The 26686-nt window shown below is 32.7% G+C and overlaps 1 protein-coding gene across 1 annotated transcript in view; it reads left to right on the top strand.

The window, feature by feature from the left end:
* Positions 1-2817: 2817 nt before the first annotated feature.
* The window catches only part of LOC126781765 (protein O-mannosyl-transferase Tmtc3), a 175648-nt gene continuing 151779 nt past the window's right edge, over positions 2818-26686 (top strand). The window contains exon 1 of the mRNA XM_050506801.1: positions 2818-3456. Within this exon, the coding sequence (XP_050362758.1) occupies positions 3154-3456 (303 nt within the window). The 5' untranslated portion in view covers positions 2818-3153. The remainder of the gene's footprint in view (positions 3457-26686) is intronic.

Consider the following 26686-nt stretch of genomic DNA (forward strand, 5'->3'; position numbering starts at 1 on the left):
GAACTTAAAATTGTACAGAAAATTAAAAAAAAAAACAAGCACCTGAGGCCATTTTAGAGAACGTGAGGGTTTGTTTATTCGACGCTTAAGCCGGGTTCCTCATCAATCACCGAAGGCCCCAGTTTTTCAGGGTTATCGTTCCCCTAGGATGCTTGCATGCCATGTCCTTTACTGGACCCAAAAAACTGGACGAATCAACAGCCAACAGGGAGTCAGATTGGTTTATTTTTTGCTTGCATTCCAGCACACGCTCACAATCTGATCGTTTTTGCTTTATTTTTCAACATCTTCCGCGGTTCGTGTTTTCCCAAAAACTAGTCAATGTTTGGGTTAGCCTTTATTTCGTTCGAAAAAGACGAAAATGTACGAAAAGTCGATTTCCAAATCTCTGATTTGATAACAAATATGAATATAGAAATATAAAGAACGATCTAATAAAAATGGATCACGAAGATGGAACATTAAGCTTTTACCTATTAATATAAATTGAATAAAGCTCGGCTGAGTATCATTACTTATCTTTAAAAAAAGGAAACAATTAATACGGGTGACTTAAACGCTTTAACGTTAACCTTTGATTTGTACGAAGGTACTAAAAGCCGGGCGAATTGTGGTTATAGAAAAAAAAATGAACGCAATTGGAGAGTAAGCACGAGAAGTCGGCTTTGTTCGCTGGCCAGTCATTCAGTGACTATATTGTCCACGCAATAAAAGTGGCAATCGTTATGATCCATTCATCATTTTATATATTATTTTCATAAATACGTACTTTGTTATAACAAAAAAATATATCACAGGAAACCAATTTTTATAGTAACTTTTGTAATTTATATAGTACATCTTTGACTTTTAATAAATTAATATAATGTATATTATAAATAAATAATAGATAGGCATATTGCCCAATACATGTAATATATAATACTTAGAACGCGTGAATCTTAACCGATGATAGTTGCTTCAAACCCGGGCAAGCACCGCTGAATTTTCATGTGCTTAATTTGTGTTTATAATTCATATCGTGCTTGACGGTGAAGGAAAACAGCGTGCGGAAACCAGCATGTGTCTAATTTCATTGAAATTCTGCCACATGTGTATTCTTCCAACCCGGTGGTGATGGTGAAATAAGCTCCAAACCTTCTCCTCAAAAGGGAGAAAAGGCCTTAGCCCAGCACTAGGACAATAGCAGGCTGTTACTGTAAGTACTCAACTGTTATTGAGTTTCTTGTTCTTTCATCTGGATATTTTTTTTTTTATAGAATAGGAAGGTGGACGAGCATATGGGCCACCTGATGGTAAGTGGTCACCAAACGCCCTTAGACATTGGCATTGTAAGAAATGTCAACCATCGCTTATAGCCAATGCGCCACCAACCTTGGGAACTAAGATTTTATGTCCCTTGTGCCTGTAATTACACTGGCTCACTCACCCTTCAAACTGGAAGACAACAATATCAAGTATTGCTGTTTTGCGGTAGAATATCTGATGAGTGGGTGGTACCTACCCAGACGAGCTTGCACAATCGTTGGATAAAATCTACAATTCGAAATATGGAGATGGAAAACCGGAGATAACCCATATTGTATGTTAATTTGTTTCAAATTTATCAGATACATCTTATCAACGTAATCGGAGAGAAAATTGTCGACCGCGACCACTGCCAAAACTATTACAAACATAAGAAAACCTTGCGTAAACATATATCTATCTTAAATAGGTTTTATAGAAAGTAGAAATTAGAACGCTAGTCCAACTTATCATGCACGCAGTTTTAATCCTTATCACGATGAATAGCATATTAGTTTTGAGCTTTTTTCTACAAATATAAATAGCAGTTTGGACCAGTTATATTTTACAAGATACTTGATTCAACGCATGAGATGAAGTTACATGATCGCTGCCTGAATGGATGGCATGAGGTACTATCACAATACAAGCGGCCACATTCCAAAATATTAATACTTTTTTATAACTCTTATTATTTAAAAATAAACTTTACGTATGAACGAAATCATACACGTAAAAACTTAATCAAATTATAAAAAACTTTGACAATTTCATAGATAAATAATATTCTTATAATAACGAAACACTTATAACTTTGCTTTTTAAAGTGCGAAGACGAGACAGTACATGAAAAAGCTTTTATTAAAATCATCCATTGCCGACTTAAAAACGATTTGTTCGAAAATTCAAATGATTATTTAACGGACACGCTATGGAATTGAAAAAGTTTACGCTAAACTACGAAAATATGAGTTATAGAAAACGATGAACTCGATCCTTGTTCGACTCTTGACTCCCGTCTAAACTCTCCCTAACCCGAGCGAAATGTCGTCATCAACATTCAACCCCTCGCCACCCTCGCGGGCATGCGCCCAGAATGTGGGGGCGGCTTAATCAAGTTGTGATATTCTCTCAAATTATCAGTGATTGCAATTAAATAAGTGGCGAGAATTAAACAACAAATATTGATAACATCTACTTTAATTATAAACTGATCAGAGTTTTTATCGCTTGTAATTAATAAAAAATAAATATTTGATAATATTTTATGTTACCCATATTCAAATCTATAGAATATGTTTTAAATTGAAGATTGAATTTATATTTAATCTGTATAATAATCTGTATGTTTACCTACTTATTGTAATGCTTATTGAGCAATACGCGAGTTATATTATTATTTATTTTGCCGCCAGTGTGAATCGTCTCGACGCATGCGCGCTCTCCGAACGACCTGCAGTAAAACGACTGGTCACGTGACTCGACGCGGCATTCGCTCGACGCATTTCGGCAGTTGTCGGCAAATCGGCCTAGAGAGCGGGTGTGTCCGTATGTGCTACGTCAATATACCACATAAATGTCAAATTAAACGTTTTCGTCTAAAAAATGTGACATATGCCTCGCGGTGACGTAAACACAGACCGTAACATTAGCACCTTATAGATTTTTAGTGTTAATTTCGCTTATAACGCGTATTATTCGCATTCTTCGTAGCGTATTTTGTTCTAAGTTTCGTTCGTGATTGTGGTTAAGTTGCTGACATTCCAGGTGACTCGGGACCGCTATAAATGGGATTTATTTTTAAAGCTCGGATTTGGATAGTGCTATGTGAAAATATTTGATGAAATAATGTCGGTTTAATTCAAGATGGACCGTGTAAGTGGCGTGTGTAGGTTCGGAGGAGTGGTTTCGGCGGTGAGAACTCGAACAGGTCGCAGTAAAAGGCGGGTAACTGGTCCTAGTCAAGCAGCTGAGGAAATGCCCGAAACTCCACGAAGAGGTCTCGGAGCAATTTTAGTCCTCGCTTGCATTCTTGTATACCACAACTGCCTTTACTGTGGCTTCGTCTTTGACGATATCAGTGCCATAAAAGAGAACAGAGATTTAAGACCGCAGACACCAATCTCGAATATCTTTCTTAACGACTTCTGGGGAACGCCTATACATAAGGTAAGCATTAGTAGCCGTATAGTTAAATTTGAATTTGGTTTTAGAACGAGCTTTGTTTACAAACATACGGACCAAAAAATCTGTGTAAGTTTTCTTTATACCAGTCATTAACTAAAACAACCAAGATACAAATAAAAACCTATTGCTATCAAAAATTAAGTTCTCAATTTAAAAATTAGTTATTTTTTTATATGTATTTTGTTCAAATTAAAAAACACTATAAAAAACATAAAATTTGCGAAAATTCCAGTATAACACGTTTGCAAAGTATTTTTATCAAAAATTAAGTTCTCAATTTAAAAATTAGTTATTTTTTCATATGTATTTTGTTCAAATTAAAAAACACTATAAAAAACATAAAATTTGCGAAAATTCCAGTATAACACGTTTGCAAAATATTTTTTTTTTAAATAAAAATGGTTTATATTTGATAGCAGGTTGGCAGTGTTTTTTTTATCGCCTTAGTCTTACTTTTTTTCCATGAAAAACTAGAATCGATCTAAATATTTTTAATGGAATCTGAATGCAAATTATGTTGAAAATACCAGTATTATATTTAAATACCTACTACTACCTTATCAAAAAACTAAATAAATTACACTTATTAATACATAATTTATATCTACACACATATAATAATAACTTTAAAAATATGGTAGATTCTAATAAGACATGACAATAAAAGTGACGTAACTTTTTTTAATTTTATTTTTCGTCATAATTAAAGGTGTAATATTTTAATTCCAACACGTTTTTTCTTAGGATTGGCACACGAATGTCATAAAAATTTTGCTTACTGTATCTAATACTTTCATTCATTTTATATTTGCGTACTTACTGATTAAATGAACCGACAGTATAGGTTGTTAAATTGTTATTTTTCATTAATAATATAAAATACTACAACACTATTAATCACACAACATTGTTGTTGTATCTGAAAACCATAAGTGCAAATAGTCGCAAAATAAGAATTAAAACTTTGACGCTCATTTCTATAAAATAACAAATTTGTGAATTATCAACTCAAATCTTCAATTTTTCTTAGTGAAAACAAGAAATTTAGTAAAATTTTGTAGCTTCCCCATCGTTCATAACTCGTTAGCACCGAATGTTATTTAGAGACAAAACACTGCGACACATTACCTCTGTGTGGGATCATAAATCAACCATTTACACGTGCCGCAGGTAAGTAGAAATTTATGGATGTAATCATCGTGAATGTTTCATCCGACTGCAGTATAAACGGTATTCGGATTGGCTAGATTTATTGTAACCCAAACGGGAAATGTAATTAGGATCAAGATTTGCAAGACAAAAAAGGAAATGATTAACACTTCGTATTATATTATTATTATAAGGGATGTACGAGCCTTAGCCAAATATTTTACTTTTCGTATAATCTTAAACTTCTATCAATCTTTGCGAATCTTCAACGCCAAGCTTAACATTGGAAAGGGGGAGGAAGACGGCAAAGTAAAGACGAATTTTCCGAGAAGAGTTTACATTTCAATCCAAACAATCATAAATTATAATATTTGCGTAATTTGAAGGGGGGATACATGAAATATCGAAGCAAGATATTAGGACCCTTTAAATACTCATATCTAATTTGCCAAATTACTATCGTTTTTGTTAAAAATGCATAATTAGATTATGTCAAATGGTTATGATTTATGCTCAGCAGAGATTTGGCTCTGATTTTGCTGAGCACATATAAAACTTTTAATTCCTGTGAGAATAAATGAGATACTAAATTTTGATAATAATTTATGTTAACAACTTTGATTAAATATTTTGTTGAGTTGTCCCTATAATTCGTTTCAAAATTTAACACTCAATTTTAATTAACAAAGGCAGTTCCTTGATGGGATTTGTAAAACCACCGTAGTTTTTAAGCTGGAAGAAGTTCAAGTTAAAGCGAAGAAATTTCACGCAGCTCAGTAACTTATCCTGTTTACACATGCGTAGTCTGTTCCAACACGCCATCTACTCATTTGCGGAATTCCGTATATACTTTAACAAATGCACCCACAAGATATTTTTATATATTAACAAGAGACAATTTGCTAGCGGTGATTTACCACTGGAGATACAAATTGAACTTCTCCGGTTTGGACTTATGATATAAGGCTAGGTTACGTGTCTTATTTATTTGGTTATCTCTCGATTTTCATTAAGATTGAATTTAGTAATTATTTTTAAATGAGATGTCATTAATATTATTATTATTAAAAGGAAAAATAATTGGTTTCGGATTTTCTTATTATGAACTCTGGTAGCTCTTTTAAGAGTGTAAACTAAAAAAAATACGATTAAGTTAGTGAATACTGAAAAATTATCAAACAAACGCGTAGTCAGTAACTCCTATTAAATTCTCTTTTAATTTTTTACAAAAAAATCTTTTATTAATATTGTAAAAATTATAAATATTTTTAATTATATGTATATAAATTAATTATCCGTAACAGCCTGTGAATGTCCCACTGCTGGGCTGAAGGCCTTCTTTCTCTTTTTGAGGAGAAGGTTTGGAGGTTATTCCACCACGCTGCTCCAGTGCGGATTGGTGGAATACACATGTGGCAGAATTTCAGTGAAATTAGACACATGCAGGTTTCCTCACGATGTTTTTCTTCGAGACGCACGAGATGAATGATAATATAATCACAAATTAAGCACATGAAAATTCAGTGGTGCTTGCCCGGGTTTGAACCCACGATCATCGGTTAAGATTCACGCGTTCTTACCACTGGGCCATCTATTATTATATGGGCCATATATTATCTATTTCACGAGTGAGATGCGAAGTAAGAATTCACTTCGCATCTCACTCGTGAAATATTAACAACAGATTATAGGTAATACGATATTTTGGTGCGCGTATTTTTTAATAACAGTCAATGTCGCATATCTTTCTGCAATCTTCTACGATAAGTTCCGAGATTTTCTAACGGAATAGCTCTACTGATTTGTGGCGGTTGAATTTATAAAATTGTATACACGATTTGAATTCGTAAAAACAACTTGAAGGTGTTCATTGTTAATATTAATCAATTAGTGAACAATTATGAGACTTAGTAGAAATTTTGTTGTTGATAAAAAGTTAAAATAATCACTAAATAAAAAAATGTTACAGATATAGCTATACATATTCACAGTAACAGCCTGTTAATGTCCCACTGCTGGGCTAAGGCCTCATCTCCCTTTTTGAGGAGAAGGTTTTTTAGAGCTTATTCCACCACGCTGCTCCAATGCGGGTTGGTAGAATACACATGTGACAATTTCAATGAAATTAGACACACGCAGGTTTCCTCACGATGTTTTCCTTCACCGTCAAGCACGAGATGAATTATAAACACAAATTAAGCACATGAAAATTCAGTGGTGCTTGCCCGGGTTTGAACCCACGATCATCGGTTAAGATTCACGCGTTCTTACCACTGGGCCATCTCGGTTTTTAATTTTTTTAATTATCGTTCTTATTTATATTATTTGAATATGTATAAAATGTATAAAAAAGCCTAAAAGAGTGACTCTTACTTATTGACATTACAATTATATCTTATCCCCTCACATTCGCGTTGAACGTTACTCTCCGTGGGCTGTAGTGTGATCTATATATATATGGTATATATATAACCTTTCTCTATAAATCCATTCTAACGCCAACGATATTTTCAAGATATTTTCAGACTGGTAGATACTGATATTAGTACGATCAAACAAACAAATTCTTCAGCTTTATGTTATAAAAATCATATAAAACATACAAGAATAGAAACGTTCCTTGTGTTTATCTAAGTAAACAGATCTTTCATTTATGATAAATGTTGTTACTATTGGCTTAAACGAGATAAATTATAATCCACGCTACCGTTCCCGTCAACAGTTGCACGAGGATAGGGTAATAAGTATTTAGATAAAAGATTAAAGCCGTTTCATACGTCGGCTTTGTCAAAGGCGATTAAAATTTTGTCCAATGTGCAACCCCTTAAATTACTCGCGTAAAAACTGAATAGGCAAATCAAATTACTCTATTAAATATTATTAATGAAATAAAATTTCACGGAACGAAGTACTGAATATTGATTTCCATGCAGAATTGACATTTAATTTATTGTAATTACATTAATAAAACAATGTTAGTTAGTTTTAAATAGACGTAAAATTATTTTAATTGACTGATAATATTTGGCGTAGGAAATATTATGATTGAAAACAGAATTTCAACGTAAAATAAAGTTGCACCTTAAATCTCTTCCTCAAATGAAATATTCCGCATGTTGTATTTTATATCTTGCCCCTCGTATGTGAGTCCAATTAATCATACAAATTGGAGGTCGTGCGATATTTATGCCACACCCTTGTCACATGCAAAAGACCCGTCTCCATCAGTATCTATCAGTTACTAAAAAGCAGCGTCAACACAAACTGCTATTCGCAAATCATCGTAGATAAAATTTGATGCTCGATTTCTGTGCTATTTTGTGTGTAGCTAAAAATCCGAATTTGTGTTAGCAGCAGCTTGCCGATCGCATCCATCACTGTCAACTAAACAAGTTTTTCGTTGCACTCGTGTTAAAGAGCCTGTACTCTATTTTCTTATCTAGCTTTAAACCTATATTTGTTTTAGTTTAACTAGTGATATTTTCGCGTCTACGAAAGAATGGTATCTGTATTTTGTTAAAATCCTCCAGCCCCTTATAAACTAGCTGACCCGTGCCCACTCGTTAGGCGGTAAACATTTTTACTTGTGACCGATTAGCTGAACAATAATAAGGTATTTGATATTTTAAATTATGTCTTAAACTATGCAACCAAAAAAACAAACTATAAAAAATGAATTTTATATAAATAAAATTTCCTTGGTAATAAAGCAATTTATTTCTAAATAAATTCACTTGGTGTATATGAAAAAAACCGTCTAATAGAAATATCACTCAATAGAATACAATACGGTGGGTTTTCCATAATTATGTCGTATTATCTTTTTAACCATTGGTCTAAATTATATGCAGAAAAGGGAAAAATCTTTTGTTTTAAACACTTGAGGCGATAAGTTTACTTATTTTGATAAGAATTCATAATTGTTGATAATATGACCAATAAACCTGACCTAACGATTTAAATTATTTTTTTTATATAAAAAACTACTTTTTGTGATTTAAATATAAAAGTTAGACATATGCTGTCGGTGACTTTTTTGTAGACATTATCAAGCTTTAAAACTTTTCCCTAGAACTCAATCATATATCTCTCATCGTTAAGGCAGCGTTCGTAAGAAACCTTTTCGTTCGACCGTTTTTTCTCCGACTAACTTTGCAAATCCCACTACCACGAAAAAATCTTCGGGTCAATATATAGCCAATAGATATAGAATTTTCAATACTGGTTCGGTAGATCCAGAGATTACCCCCTACAACCTCACAATTTTTACCTCTTTATAATATTTGTATAGATATTTGATAGGTAAAAATGATCGTTACAATTATGATTTAAAATGTTACAAAAAAGGGGGTAAATATTTGAACACAACATATTAGAATTGAACCAGAGAGAGAAGATCCAGAATAATCTCTTAAATATAAATTATTCTGTTTTCATCTTTCAAGTTTTCTCTCGGCAAACCCGTTAAATTTTCTAAAGCTTTTAGTAAAATGTAGGTATTTATAAATTGCGCATTTTAGCTTACGAAATGTTTTAAGACTTTCAACAGGTAGCCTTATTATATACCTTAGTAAAAAATCGACGATGAGGTAAAAATATTTTAATTAACAAGAAAAAAGTCGATTTAAAAAAAGTTAATTAAATTCTTTCTAAACCCACGCATCTGATTAATTTGTGAAGTGAAACTTCTTTAAAGGAGATTATAGTACAATATCAAGGTCGAATTTAAGTTAAACATTTCCAGGCAAAAAAGTTTAACTTCTATCACGTTTACTGAATAACTCAGTCTTCTACTTTTTTAAACATTAGTAGGCTTAACAGCTCGTTTATGTCATAAAAATCTCAAAATCAAGAAAAGCTATTTAATTTAAAAGTAAAGATAAATATAACACAACAAATTTGAACGTAGTAATAAGAAACAATTAGGCTATTAATTATAGATATTAATTATAAAGCCTCCTTTTAAGGAGGCTTTATTTCAAAAGCAAAAATTACTGTTTTACAATTTTGTCAGAGTTAGGTTGTATCGCGTAAATTACGAACGGATCTACTGCAAGCGTTGGTGTCAATTTGTATTAAATTATTCACAAACTCTACCACATTTCATATCGCCGTCGAATCGTTGTGAGTATTGAATATTTTGTTGTGTGATTCTTTGTGTCGTTGCCTCAACTCACTGGATACTTTTTCATTTAACGTACACATTCATCTATACTGACGAAAAATTCACCGGAGCATACGATTAACAACGGACAATTTTTTGCTCGTTTATACTGAGATAACCTAAATGATTATGTACACTAAGACTGTAGGAGAGAGGACTGAGTAACACAGGTTATTGAATTAGCCTAGCTAGGATAGCCAGTATCTGTTCTTAACTTCCTTTGATGACTATTTACTTGTGATAGGGCTTTGTGCAAGCTCGTCTGGGTAGGTATCACCCACTCATCAGATATTCTACCGCAAAACAGCAATACTTGATATTGTTGTGTTCCGGTTTGAAGGGTGAGTGAGCCAGTGTAATTACAGGCACAAGGGACATAAAATCTTAGTTCCCAAGGTTGGTGGCGCATTGGCTATAAGCGATGGTTGACATTTCTTACAATGCCAATGTCTAAGGGCTTTTGGTGACCACTTACCATCAGGTGGCCCATATGCTCGTCCACCTTCCTATTCTATAAAAAAAAATGTTATTGTACATTGCTTCTAATATTCCTAGATAAAACAACCATATCATGATATTTTGTGAAATATATTTCTATTGCTGCTTATAATTCTTCAATTAAATAAAGTATATATTGAGAATATGCAAAGCGACGGCTAAATACTTAAATGTTCTTTTTCAAACTTTTCATTAAATATTTCCTTTCATTTAGATTATTTACCAACTTGCGTACAAATATAATGATAATAACTCTCACTGGGTAGGTACCACCCAATCACCAGATATTCTACCGCAAAACAGCATTAATTAGTAATGTACAGTTGTGGCCTGGTTTGAAAGGTGAGTGAGCCAGTGTAATTATAGGCATAAGGAACATAACATCTTAGTTCCCAATGTAGGTGGCGCTTTGGTAATGTAAGGAACGCTTAATATTTTTTACAGAGTCAATGTTTATGAGCGATGGTGCCCCTTACCACAAGTTGGCCCATTTAGCCCATGGCCTGTCCATAAAAAATACCAAAACTGTATAAAATATTTGCTTATTTGAAATCGTGACCTGATAAATGCATATTGGTATTCTTGTTCAATACCTAGAATAGCTACAATTCTTCTCCTTGGCACAAGACCGAACAGATGTCTCCCCTCCGCAAGTTCACCCTAAAAGCAAAGCATTGTTAAAAAAATCGATTACGCTTTTGAGCGACATCTCAATCCATATCAACGCTCAAGAGGATGTAAAGTTCCCTCCGAATTTCGATATCTCTCTTTGAATGGAATGTATCCCTAAAAATACATTAAGTGGAGGGTAGTGAAATTTTTAAGAGTAAGCTGACTTTTGTTTGTTTCAAACGTAATATATCTTTTAAGTTAAAATTTACACAATTACTTTCGTAATTAAAACATATGCTCGGTGCATATGTTTTAATTACGAAAGTTGGCACAGTGGTTAGAACGTGTGAATCCTAACCGATGATTACGAGTTCAAACCCAGACAAGCTCAAGGTAATTAAATATTTTATTTGCCTTAATAAATACGCATGTTTCGAATGAAAATACAACCATAAGTATCCACCAACTCCCATTGGATCAGAGTGGTGAAATAAGCTCCAAACCTTCTCTTTAAAAGAAAATTACACAAAGCGTGACAGTAGGACTTTTACAGCCTGCTAATTTACTAATTTATTTGTGGTCAGGTGCTTTACAACATTATTTTTTGTCATTTTTCTACCACAGTTCGACGAAAGATCGAAAGCTGTATTCCTTTTGTGTTTGATATGTAATCAACTGGCAACACAAGTAACGGTTATACGGCTAACGTAAACAAGGATGGACATGGTTATGAAAAACTTGGTGCCTTGAAGAAAAAAGTGAATAGACATATAGCGCGCACCAATCAAGATTTCCATAAGACAGTATGTCGTCAAGCATTTGCGTTTAAATTAATAAAAAAGTACCTCATTCTGATGACTGCTAAGTTGAATAAATAACGTATGAGAGTTTAGTTTGTTGCGTGACTGGACTTACATGTGAAGTCATATTTTGACGACCTTTTCAAGAAATTCATTTGTACGAGAGTTATTTATGAGTTCGCGTGGTCGCCGTAACGTGCCGCTATGGAGCAGTTAAATTCGTTTATTAACATAATGGATTAATAGTAACAATTGTGTGTTCTATATATAAAACGAAAACTTCGTCCTTTGTGCATTTTTCGAGCACGGTGGATGGTTGATATTATGATAAAGTAATGTATGCTCAATATATTAAAACCAGTATTTCTTTTCAATATACAATGTTTATCTTATTTATTAAGAAACATACAATACAATTACAGTCTATTACATTAAAATAAGAAATACACAGACCAATAAATAATGTTAAATAATGAATTTACAAGAACAAAAAAGGCACACGTAATAAATGTCATGAAGAAAAATATGAACAAGAAAACGAAACTATAACTGTTTTTATTTCTTATAATATTAATGCCTTGCCAAATATAGCCATTTCTAGTCTACCAACAACTACGTTAATTACGGTAAATATGAATATGTTATTTTTTGTCATAATTACAGGCACAAGGGACAAAACATCTTAGTTCCCAACGTTGGTGGCGCATTGGTGATGTAAGCGATGGTTAACATTTCTTACAATGCCAATGTCTACGAGCGTTGGTGACCACTTACCAACATGTACTATGCTCGTCCGCCTTCCTATTATATATAAAAAAATAGTGATGTAATCCAAAAAGTAAAGGTACCTTTTAAACTGTAACACCAAAGTCAGGTGAGAAATAATTTATTTTAAATTTAGTTTTTAACGACAATATTAAATTTCATACCGCGTCACCGCTCTCCAAATGACGTGCATTGATGTAATTGTCAACAACAAATTGTTCGCCGCTCGTAACACGACTATAATTTAAACCCTGTAAATATTTGGTCAGCTACATTTAAAATGCTTTGCGGTTTTTAATATTTATTGCATGACACCATTCTTGTCTATTAAAATAGATGTAATTAATGCGATTTATCACGGTTTGTTGACCTTTATATTTAATTGTGAGTTAACGTTTCTGAACGATAGCAGTGATTTTATTATTTTATCTGTTCACAAGCAATTTGTTGTAGTACTTTCGGATATATGGATATTTCGGATATACATATACTAATATGAGAAGTTTTTTGTAATGCCCGAGAAAACTACTGACCCATGTACATAAAAAATATTCCAAAAAAAGAATGCAGCGCATTTCGAATAATGTATTTTTATTATTATATAAAAAGATGCGCTTTGCATTTTCACTCGTTATAAATTTGGACTATTGACACGAGAAGCGTAAATATCATTCTTATTTAAGGATAAAATAAATAGGCGTACGGTACATCTAATCGCTTGGTCGATCGATCGCTGATCGATTTAAGAAACACACACACACACACAAAAGTACATGTTACTATATCGGTCAGTAGTTTTAGTAATATTAAAATATATTTAGATAAAAGTATAAGAACAAAACACAAGGATTCAGTGAGATGAATTAAAACAGTAGGTAAAGGTGGATCGATGATTGATTGTTTCCAAAGTTATTTACTTGGTTCTAAATTAAAAATTTAAATATCTTTTAATGTTTTAAAAATTATATAATCAATAATAAGCTCATGCAAATTGCAATAATAATACTGCTTTTTGTTATATTACGTGTTAAAAGTAACACTAACGCTGTGGGCTTAGGATGCTCAGTTATATACAAACAGTATATATTTTTTCTTAAATAAGGTTAACCAACTCAAAAATAAAAATGGGGAAATTGTACGGAGTTTTCGTATTAAAAGGTTTTATATATCCTACCAAACTGCTTGAGTTAAGACTTTTGTACTCTAACCTACATACCAGATTAGCCTAGTAGCAACCTATCATAATTATTGTCCTAATATTTAGTATGTATGTATGTTATTAATTATGATTGTATTCTATTATTATTAAATGAAATTGATTTTATTTCTAAATAAATAATTATTTCTAAATGTGCTATGTGCACATTGTCTGAGCTCTACTTCTGACAGTTTTTACTTAACAGGCTGTCAAACTTTCAGATATGATAGTTTAACTCTTCATTCAGATTTCGCTAAATAGTTGCACGGGTCTTAATTCAAAAAGCATGTTTCCATAAATAGAAACTTCGGCCGGTAATTTGCAGTGCATTTTGTTATCGCAGTCGGTATCCCGGATGAACCGGGACTTTGGTGCCGTCTCGGGACAAACAAACGGAGACATAAATCAACGTCACGACAAGTTTATCGCGCCTTCGAGCTCTGCCTGCGGACATGAACGCTGAATCCCTTAATGTGTTTGTTCTGGTATGCTGGAAAAAGTTTGTTTTATACGCAGATAGCGCTATCTGCGCGGATGCTGATGAAACTTCATTCATTATTTTAAACTGTGCTATTACCGGCCCCGAGTAACTTCGCGGAGTTACCTGATACTATGTAGTTACGTCATTTCACGCGAACACGGCACACCGCCGTGTCAAATTTTAGTTTTAAATACTGAATAAAATTGAATGTTTGTACTTAATATTTTATAATTACATATCGGTCGCTTATGTTTATCTAAATTACATGATATATACATACCTATATTATAATTTAATTGGTGTAAAAGTGTAAAATTGAGACTTGCCGGTTCTTCTCGGTAGAATCTACATTCGAAACCAGTAGTAACTTGAAACTTAACTCTTGTTAAAAGAAGTTTCTAAAGTGCTTAAAAGTGACAACATAACCTTTCTAATCCTTAAAATAGACCCAAACGAAATCTTGAAAATACAAACTTACAAATCTGCAAGTGCAGACAGTTTAAAAGTGTATGTTTGCCTTAGCAGACTGTTTTCTTTTAACTTTTTCTAAAAATATACACTTTTTATTTGCCCCAGTTAAAATTTCCATCTTCTATAATAGGATAAAGGGCAACATTTTATTATCTAGATAGAGAATTTAACATAACTTTCATAGTTAGTTTTTTTTTGTAATGATAAAAAAAAACTTATATTTTATTTATGAAATAGGTCTACATTCGATGCTCCTCTTTAAGTGGGTTAGCAAGCATGCATGCATGCAACTCCAATATGTAAAAATCCGTTATTGAAATCTATGATCCCGGAGGCAGGAAATATCCAATATGATATTACGAAAATTCCTATCGAATTAAATAAAAATATGTTTTATCGATATTACTCTATACATAACAATAAGGATGAGTGAGCCAGTGTAACTACAGGCACGAGGGACATCACATCGTTGTTCCCACGGACGGTGGCGCATTGGCGATGTAAGGAATGGTTAATACTTCTTAATTTCCATGGACGATGGTAACCACTTAACAACAGGTGGCATATTTGCCCGTCCACCTACCTATAACATAAAAAAAGAAGAAATACAGCAATATTTTTACTATAATCATCTGCTTAAATGCTGTGAAATCAAAGGCCTCGTTTACCAAAGCACATAGTTCCAAAATGCTGCTTCTCTTACGGTCGGTGAATGAAAATTTTTGCTGAAACGTCAACAACTGCTCTTTATTTAGCATCGATGAGACAAAAACAGAATAATGACAAAAAATACATACAAATTGCTAAGGCGTGGCAAAAGACGTTTGAATACATTCATACATACAGACGTTCACACAGATATATAGATATGTGATTAGTTAATGAAACTTACTTGTTTGTTTTTCTTACTGGTTCTTCTCGGATAGAAATTATAATTGTAAAATTATTAAAATGAAAAGTTTTCGCGAAAGCGTACTTGAATAGAATATATTTTGACTTTACCTTTTAATCTTTTTTTTTATGCGAGTACTTTTGTCCTAATGCTACTGTTTACAATGGAGGTCGATATTAAACTTTTGGCAGAATAGTACATTTACTGTTTATTAAACATTGATGAGGCAGAAACACAGAATATTGACAAAAACATATGCCATGTTGCTAAAAGGATACAACAATATACTTTTGAAAATGAATCAATTTTACGTTATAGTATAAGTAATTTTATCCCGGGAATAGGGGCAATAAACAAAAGATTGAACAAGGCCGTATGTGCAACGGCTCCTATATTCAAAAAAAGACATTAAAATGTTCAATATATATTATAAACTAGGTAAAAAGTTGAAGTTCCACGACAAACAGAGATATTTTATAACAAGCACACACGGTTCGATACCACCGTAATTTGTCAAATAATCCAGCAGATCCCGTTGCATATGGCGGAGGCTGTCAAATAAATTGCTTTGACATATCGTTCCGCTATATGTCCACTGACGCGTGAAGGAGTGCACTTGGAATTCTACGTAGTTTTGAACATGCTGAAGGCTCTATTGAGCAAGGATATGAATTTCGTAAAGAGCATCTGTACAATACGGTCATATAAATTTTATATAAGATTTTTATTACTGAAATCGAAAATAAAAGCTTAATAAGTAAAAGTAATGTCCCAATGCTGGGCTAAGGTGGTTTGAAGTGAAAGTTCGAAGCTTATTCCACAACGCTGCTCGAATTCGGGTTGGTATATAATATACTAGAGCTTTATCTGCAGCTTCGCTCGCGTCACGATTCAGAATTGCTGAACACTTGTTTTTCAATTATGGGATTTTATTTTCGAATATGGAAATTTATTTTGGAAAATAATTTTCTAATCTTTTTTAATAAAAAACAACTTTGTGATAATTGAAGGTTAAATATTTAATACCATTAAAATCAGTGAAACATGTTAATGATATGCTCAACATTATTAATACAAGTGTTTTACTTCGATAATACAAACTAAATTTAATTCATTTTTCAAAAGTAAATTATAATAATTTACTTTTGAAATATGAATTTAATTTATAAATAAATTTAGGTGGGTTTATACCGCAAATTATAATTTAAATTTACATAATATTGACATAGATTTTTTTTATTTCGCTAACACGTGTATATAATTAGATCAGGTTTTTTTTTATAGTTCCACTGTGAATTTTTCACTGAGGCATAGGCAACCTAGGCAGTGACCCTTCCGCTTCGGGGTTCGATTCCCGTCCTAATTATATTATCATGTATGTATATATAAACATATACAATATGCATATATATCAGCAATCTGATTTATAGAAACATACCTGATGCAGGTTTAAATACTATAATAACTTGAAACACAAATATACAGCACCGTACTTCGGTTTGCTCTAATGACATATTTTTTTACAAAATTTGTGTTTTTTCTTCAAAGACTATCTACGTATATGGAGACAATTTAAAAAAAATGAACCAAATCGTTAAAGCCGTTTTCGAGATACGTGAATTATATTATAAACATGTGAAATATATTAAATACCTATATAAGAAGTGTTCATTTAATATGATAAGACGTATAGAAGATAAGTACGTATGTATATTAGTTTCACAAATCTTAGTGTCGTGTGATTTTCCGAATATAGCTGAACTGAACAAACAAAGCTATCCGTTGCCTCCCCCTTGCGCCTCGCATCCACCTCAGCTTTTACACATTACTGTATAAAGCCGGCTTTTCACCAAGGGACATGATATATATATATATATCAATTAATAGTAACTTGGTAAATTTCGTTAGGTAAAGTTCTTAATATCCGAAAATATCTCTTAATGTGAACAACACTCATGTAAAGTAGATCATTTATATCTCGGGCTATGATATATGTTACATTAATTAGTGAAAGCAAGCTTTATATTTACGCCTCATTTAAATTTTCAACCACGAATATCTTGCACATATCCGATGTACCATGTACGTTGTACGAACAAAACACCTAAATTTAATGTATGGATTCACCGTAACATATTACTTTGAGATCATTGTTACATAATAAGCATTGTTACATAAGTAGCTCTCCGTCCGCTCTGTGTTCAACTACTTCTATTATATTTTACTAGGTACTTAGTACCTATAAATATTAGCTTATTTTTTCCACTATTTTGTTTTGTATATATATACCTAAAATATGCAATTTATTGAACGACATTATTTGTTTTGAAATAATGTAGGCATGAGATTGTTTCTGAGTGCATATAAGTTTTTTTGTGCACAAACCAAGCTTATGGTAAGCCCGTTTGAGCTATACATTTAATTTTTTGTTCTTAATAGCGTATTTAACGTTTTATAATAATAGGCAGACTAGCAAATGAACCACCTGAGGATATGTGGTCACTATCGCCAATGCGCCACCAACTGGTGGTAGGGCTTTGTGCAAGCTCGTCTGGGTAGGTACCACCCACTCATCAGATATTCTACCGCAAAACAGCAATACTTGGTATTGTTGTGTTCCGGTTTGAAGGGTGAGTGAGCCAGTGTAATTACAGGCACAAGGGACATAAAATCTTAGTTCCCAAGGTTGGTGGCGCATTGGATATGTAAGCGATGGTTGACATTTCTTACAATGCTAATGTCTAAGAGCGTTGGTGACCACTTACCATCAGGTGGCCCATATGCTCGTCCGCCTTCCTATTCTATAAAAAAAAAAAAAAAACTTCGGGAATTAATTCGCAAGGTTGGTAAAGCATTGGCGATGTAAAGCACGTTTAACATAAAGATACAACAATACTTGTCAAGTCAATCTTAAGTAAAGATATACTTATAACGCCTGGTTTCCGAGTTACGTCGATACTTCTTTCCCGAAGGTATTCGATTCTGTATTAAATGGAATTCAATATTTGAAGCTTATATAAAAAATATATAAATGCAAAAAGTAGTTTAGTTTTGTTTTTCTTTAATTAGATATTTTTTGAATGTTAAGTTAGCCTATAATTGATATATATTTTGTTACAATATTTTTATACATGCAATAAGCAGGTTTTACTTAATATATGTATAACGTTGGCTTCCTATTTGATAAAATAAAATAAAATATGTATTGGAAATGGAATTAGTAGTTTTTAATTCTCGTTCCATTATGTTTAGTGTAAATAGCATTTCATTCATAGTTAAGAGTGACTACCGCCAATGCTTTACCAGCCTTGCGAATTAATTCCCAAAGTTGGTGGCGCATTGGCGATAGTGACCACATATCCTCAGGTGGTTCATTTACCAGTCTGCCTATTATTATAAAATGTTAAATACGCTATTTATCATAAACAAGATCTTAAAACAATTGCTCATGTATGAAGGTGGAATTTTTAAACGATTTACCTCAGATTTCGTTAATTTAGATATTTTTGTAACAAAAAAGCTAAAGAAACTTACAAATGACTCATATTGTTTCTATTATATTTTTTAACTATTTTTTTTTGTTCAACACGCGATCTAGGAGTACTTAATTCTAGTTATTATATACACGAAACAATTTACTCCTAGACTAAAATTAGGGCTCTTTATTATTTAGAGACCTAAAGCAATTTCCGGGCGAGCACGAACAAGTTTTTAAACAATTTACTATAAAAAATAATTATATATGAGAGTAGAAAATATAATAATAATATTTAAAAATCTTAATCGAAATATAAAACACTGATATTTAAAACTTCCTATTTCTTTAAAAAAATATGCATATGTTTTATAATGACTACTAATAGTTTTGCCAGTATTGAAAGTTTGTAAGGAAATAAGAAAAAGATGCTGCCTTAAGGTTAAGGCTACTGGCCTGGGAGTAACAGGCCCTTACAGGTGAGAAATATTCACCAAAAGTCGGTGCCCTAAAGGACCCGTGTAATAAACAGGCCATGGAAAGCACCCTTTATAATGTTCAATTATTATTTTAAAATTGAAAAAAAATAAACATTATACATAAATGTTATAATTGCCGACATGCTCCATCCACTGACGGGCACAGCTTAAGTTACTTACCTATCCTGTTAAGGAGGGTTGGAGTATATTTCAACCCTCTATGTGCATATATCATACAACGACCTTCGGTTGAGATTTACTCAACTGAATATCGCGGTCTTCTGCTGTTTCAACGAAAATATATATCACATTGTGCTATTAGATTTATTTGCATCAGTTTTCAATTTTTCTCGCACACTTTATCCCTTTGATCATTACAATGAGAAATCTAAATCTCCGATGTATGCTAACACCGAGGTTCAGGATTCGCGAGCGTGTTGTGGCTTCCGAAACAGCCCCTAATTCTGGCAGAGTAGGAAAAACGAAAAGCCGCTGTAAGGGTGCAGAAAATTGAAGCGCCTGAACAAAACGAAAAAAATAGCAATATAAACATTCCATCTCAGACATTTATGTCAACCAAAAAATTCTTTGCATTTAGCGCAAAATACTGCTACCGAGTTACTTAATACTAAATTTATTTCATATTTTAATGTTAGATATATATTGCAAGATAATGAAGTATGAATATATAACCACTTTATGTATTACATAACAGAAAACCTAACAATTTTATAGCACAGCGTTTTCGCGTAAGTTTCGCTAGTAATTTTATTATAGTCTTCATAAATTTATTGCCACTGTATTTGTCACTCTTACAAGAAAGCAGGAGACAGTGGATGGTAACTTGCTTGGCACCGCGCCGCGGCCATGCTGCGTTCTATTGAGTGCCAACAACTGCAATGTTCACCCTGTTATAGTTAGTTTATTGCAGATGATTTTCAGATCTCACGAAAATTCACCAAGAATATTTATTCTTAATATCTTGGCTATAATATAATCAACGGTAGAATAAAAGTTTTATATTATGTACCTACTTTATACGCATGCAATTTAATTTAAAATATTTTCTTTTTTATTCTATTTACTTAAGAACTTAATCTACGAAAGTTTAAAAATAATAATAATAATAATAATATACTGCGACATTATTCACACACGACCATCCCAAACAAAGCAGAGCTTGTATTATGGAAACCAGACACCTGATAGACATAGACATATACTACTTTTTTATGTAAATACATACTTATATAGATAATTACACCTAGACTCAGGACAAACAGACATGATGGGAATCCAACATACAACCTTCGGCGTAGAAGATAAGTATCTACCAACCACGCCAACCGGCCCGTCAAAATTCAAAAAATAAAAAGTATATAGGAATACAACCACAATTTATTATAAACGTTACTTAACGACCTCTGAAAATGAAGTTTCAGAATGATCATGATGAAGATAATGATGTCCTGCTATACGATTTGGGCCACGGCGTCAAATCGCAAGAGAGATTAGCTAACTGCGCAGGATAAATTATAATACATAGTTGTGTGTGCGCAAACACAGATGCACTCTCTATTCTCTCTGTTTGGCTGCTACTGAGAATTTATATCCTGAAAAAAAATGAGATATTTTTATTGACTCGACCCGGGACTTGAAGCCGGACCTCGAGATTTGCTGATAAGGTAGGCTAATACCAATGAGTAATCAAAAGAAGTAGATTTCGTCCACAGGCAAAATAAATAAGTATAAAACTTTCTTAATAATAAAAAATAAGTAAGTATAAACTCTTTAAAAGTTAATATGTAATTGCCTTAAAGTTTAATTTTAAAATGGTAAGTTTCTTTAAAATTCTACCAGACAACTGAACATTAAACCTTAATACAGTTTGAAACTTTGAAAACGAATTCAAGATGGACATTTTCTTGTGTAAAAGATTCTATTTTCATTACAATCTTTTTAATGGTATGGTTCACTTCTTGCTAATAGCTTATGTTTGATGATATTTAATACGAGACAAAGATCTAGAGTGATTTTGTAATTTGATTGAAATTGTAATAAAAAGTGGAGTAACAGCCAGTACATGTTACTGCTGGACTAAGGTTTCCTCTCAAGGGGCTGGGAGCTATTACACCACGCTGCTCAAATGTGGGTTGTTTGGACATGTGACATAATTGTGACTTATCCATATAATTTGGGCTCCTGGAGCTTGTTTCTTTATTTAGTTAGCGTTAGAGCTTTGTCTGTGTAGGTACCACCCACTCATAATACATTCTACCGCTAAGCAGCAGTACATAGTATTGTTGTGTTCTGGTTTGAAGTTTCAATGTAACTACAGGCACTAGTATCATAACATTCCCCAAAGTTGATAACGCATTGGCGATGTAAGGGTTAGGGTAAACTATATTTTTATTTCAGTAGTGCAGCGTGGCTTTATATAAACCTAGCCTTGAATTTTAGATACGTTATTCAGCATTTGCTATTCAACCGTAATTTCCTATTTACTCTGTCCGTTATAAATCGTCCTTAGATAAATAAAGTCGACGGTAACAATAAAAACAAGCCAGTGCTTAAAACAATGACCAGGTACTCGTACTGCAATGTTCTGATTGATTTGAACAAATATTTCAACTGTTTTCAATGTATATATGATTTAGATATTAAAGTTTTCTCTTAATACAATATATTAAAACTTAGGATTTCTGAAATAATTACAAAAAATATCAAAGGAAAATAAGTCTATTATTTTTTTATTGGATTCATGCCAAATACCATTTCGACAAATTTTAGTAGAAGGATATCTTGAGAGAAAATCGTGGATAGCGATCAAAGAATTTTATAGTGATTGAACATGTACTTCCCGTGGGACAAATAACAGCTTTGATAGACAATCTCATTTTCTCAATCAAATCCAATTAAAATTGCCATGACTATAACCCTTTCTTGTAAGTTTTTAATTACGATGAAACATGGGTAACAAAAGAATAAACTAATTTCATAAAGTACAGTTAATTGTTGTATATTAATAACTTACCTACTTTCTACTTTGAGATATATACATACATATATAAAATAATAACCCACAATAATAATGTCCTACAACTAGGGTAAGACTCTCGTCTTGAGATTTTTCAATTGAGTTTGGATACACATGTTGTAGATTTTCATCTTGGTGGTGGCTCCATAGTTTTGAACCCGCGATCATCGGTTGCAAAATTAGCAGACTGAAGTGGCAGCGGTCTGGTCACGTATGTCATAGGACCGATGGCTGTTTTAGCCGACGAGTATTAGGGTGGACACCGCGGATTGCCGCGGTATCCACCCTAAAACGCAGCGTAGGGCCAAATGGGCCGATAACCTTAAGAAGGTGGCGGGTACCGACTGCATGCGGAAGGCAGAGGACCGGGAGCTTTGGCGCACTTTGGGAGAGGCCTATATTCAGCAGATGACTATGATTGGCTGTTGATCAATTGATTGATTGATCATCGGTTAATATCCAAGTATTCTATCCACTAGATCATCTCGGCTTGTAGTTCATTTTTCTTTAATTTACTTGGTGGTTTTGTACCGTGGTGTCTCTTTTTATAAGTATTATAACTTTCTTATCATACAATGAATATAATTGGAATATTCAAAATTTGGTTCCTTGTTGCTCTGTGTGACTATCTCTATTGTATTTATGTGTGTGACTTGGTTACAATGATCCAATTAACTGTATATTAATAAAGATGTTCATTTGTTGTTGGATATATCATTGTCTGTTTCATCTTGATTACAATTCACAACTGATATTAGAATTTAATTGGAATCGATTTATATAAAATTACATTTGTAATGTAATTTTATAATTTATGATAACAAGCTTTAGTAACTGTCTAAGAAACAGACGATTATTATTATAATATAATTTATGTTATATGTTAAAAGTAATCGGATATATATTAAAATATAAATCAAAATGGCTACAAGTATTTTCACGTTGAATATTTTGAAAGAATTTTCAAATTTACTAGGCCAAGTGATGCTCGCCGCATCAGTCATTGTCAATAAACTTTATAGGGACTCGCACCCGAATGGAATCGACCAAATGTGTTTGTTGTGGTCTCAAAACGACGTTGCGGTCTCGCCTTTAACTGTAAATCGCATTTGCAAATGCACTTTAAGAATTCTTCGACGGACTATTACGAAACTCCTACGAAGACCTGGTTCCGATAAGACTTCCATTTAAATGGAAAAGTACTTTAAGTTTAATTTTCCAATACATGATATCTATAAATTTATATTTCAAACGCTTATTTTTATTGTACTATTCCAGATAAGGCATATACTTCAGGTAAAATTTACACATGGAAATGAACTAAAAATTCATTCAAAGCATTCGTTTGTTTGGAAAAGACATGACTAAAACGAAACCTGCCAATTTTTGAAGGCGTGATCATGTACGCACATTCCGCTCTAGCGCTGTTTGCTTTCAAACCATTTCACGGAAAACACACAAATTGAAAAATGAATACTGAAAATTCAGTTTTCAAAGCGTCGATGTGATAAAAAGTATTTTTCGTTCAACAACAATAATAGTGTAAATTTTATAGCAACTGAAACAGATTAATATCGTGAAAATTATGCATAATTTAATATATGTAGCTTTCTATCCGTTAAGATAAATAAACAGTATACGTATAGCCACGGTTAAACAACTTCTACATCAAACATCATTTAAAACGGCTGATCCCAAGGCAAGATCGGCGTTTTACAGATAGCGCCTATTTGTAAGGCTAGTTTATGTAATCGTCGAACAAATCTACTGACTGAGAAATCTGCAGTGATAAATGATTGTAGGGTTAGGTTTATTGGATGTGTTTTAGGTAGTAGTATGCTGAAGTTAGGAGGTTTTTCTATCTTTATATTATAAGAATAAATCGTGCATCCTCTTTGTAACTATTTCTTCATACTTTATTACTTACAGCAAGCAAAGCTTACCAAAATTTTGTTCGGAAATACCAAATTATTATGCAAAGTTTACCTATTCATAGCTACCGAGAAACTTAAGCAGTAGCTGAATCCCAATAGACGTAGGTACGTCATTTAAAACGGCTCATCCCAAGGTAACATTCCGCCTCTTATTGATAGCGGCCGCGATTCTGAGCTCTGTCTAATCCTCGGATAGACTAGACTGCAAAATGTCAGTTCTGTACCTAGCGGTTTGTATTGAGAACCATATAGTTATATAGCAGGATTTATTTACGTCTGTACATTTAGAAGAGCTTCTTCAAAAGATAAAACACCAAAGTATGAAAATAAATGTTACAAAATAATTTGTATAGAACATTGATTTCATCATTTAAATCACATATTTTTATTAAATTACTTAAAATGTTTTTTTTTTTTTTTATTTAAAATTATCCGTCATTATTACCTTTTCCTTTTGTTAAAATATTCAATAACCTAAATATTAGGAACAGTTAATAAAATGATAATTATTATGTTTATCAAGTTCCAATCAGCGTAAATTTATACAGTTTCTTGTTTTCATTCAACCTAATCTCATTTCCATCAACATGCTTAGCGGAACTAATCCTGAGTAGTTTAAGATTCGTATCGCTAAGCGATTATACTAAAGATCGGATTGTAAATCTAAAGCCTGCAAGAATCTCCGTCCTTGTAATCCCAAAGATTGAGTGTTTGGCGGCAAACTCTATTACGGCGACTGTTCAGAAAGCCTTATTGATAGCGCAGAGACTTTAGCGGTTCAAGAACGCGACCGCGCTATTCGTATAATCTACTCATTTACTACATAAATTAGTTGCTTTAAGTTGCTACAATTTTTTTTTTTTCAGGCTTGTTAAAAATCAAATTTGTTAGTCACTGAACCCAATTTTCTTCAACGTTTAAAGGAATAATTAGTCACATAGAAGTGTTCGCATCTTTTTTTGAGATAAAAAAAAAAAAACACTTCTTAATTGTATGTCAGGACAAAGTGTACGCCACACAGGGAGAGCCTCGTCTCACTTCAGTTTGACATCCCTTTTTCCAGTTATTTTTCGGCCTCCCTTGGTTACTAGGTATCGTAAAATCCTCCGAGCAGTACACATTAATCAAACTCGACTGTAATCTGATAGACCGTTACTTTGTCCCTTTTTATACTTTCGTACAATTGAAACCCATCAATGTAAAAACGAAATAATGAAATGGAAATAACATTTCTGGTTCTGACTTATTTTTCAATTACTATATTTACGTGAACTGCCTCGTTGGCTTAATTAATAGCGTTAACGCTACGGATACGAAATTCTGGAGTTTAAATACTAAATTTAACCCATGTTTTTTGGTTGTTCGGATGTTGTATTTGTTACATCTATGCCTCTGATGAGTACTTTTAGCCGATGATTTATGCTTGATCTCACTTGAATTCATCCATCATTATATGGAATTGAAGAAATAGATAGTGCAGCTGTTTTTATGATCACACTTGTAACTTTTATTATCAAGTTAGAGGCTTTAGGTAATTTTCATTAAAATGTGCGTTTAGCATATATATATACATATATATTATCTAATGTATTCTACGAATGAAATTTATGACAAATATTAGTTTGACTATGATATATGTGATATTACGTTATTGGAATTTCATATTCCATGTACGTCTATATAATTTATATCATAAAGATAATGAATTTTGTACCTAAAACCAAAAATATCCATCCCGCGAGTGAGATTATTTTCCACTTATCATCTAGCATTACTGCATCAAATAAGTGTTTACCAATGAGATTGGTGACGTTCATTTTCAACTAAAATTACGCAATATCGCATTAATGACTAGTGAAATACAATGAAGTTTAATTGGTTTAATTTCATTGGAAACATCAATTAGCATGGGGGTGGGTAAATTGTAATTTACGTCAAAACTGAACGGAACATTGCGTGCGGTTCGATTAGATTAACGTTCAATAACTCTTGTGCCGACGAATGTTGAGCTGAAATCAAATGAAGCTTAACATTGGATTAGGAAAGTATAAGGAGATTAATAATTGTAACTACGGAACGAACTTATTTTAAACAATTATTAAAAATAGACAAGGTTAATTATTAAAAAAAAATAATAAGTATAATTTAACTTCATATTAAACGTATTTATAAAAACAATGATCATCATCAGCTAATCGCAATCTCAAAAAATAGGTTTCTTTCAAGGTGCCTCAATTACTCTCGGTTCTCAGCCTTC

This window comes from Nymphalis io, chromosome 4 (genome assembly GCF_905147045.1).
Source record: "Nymphalis io chromosome 4, ilAglIoxx1.1, whole genome shotgun sequence".
Taxonomy (NCBI): domain Eukaryota; kingdom Metazoa; phylum Arthropoda; class Insecta; order Lepidoptera; family Nymphalidae; genus Nymphalis; species Nymphalis io.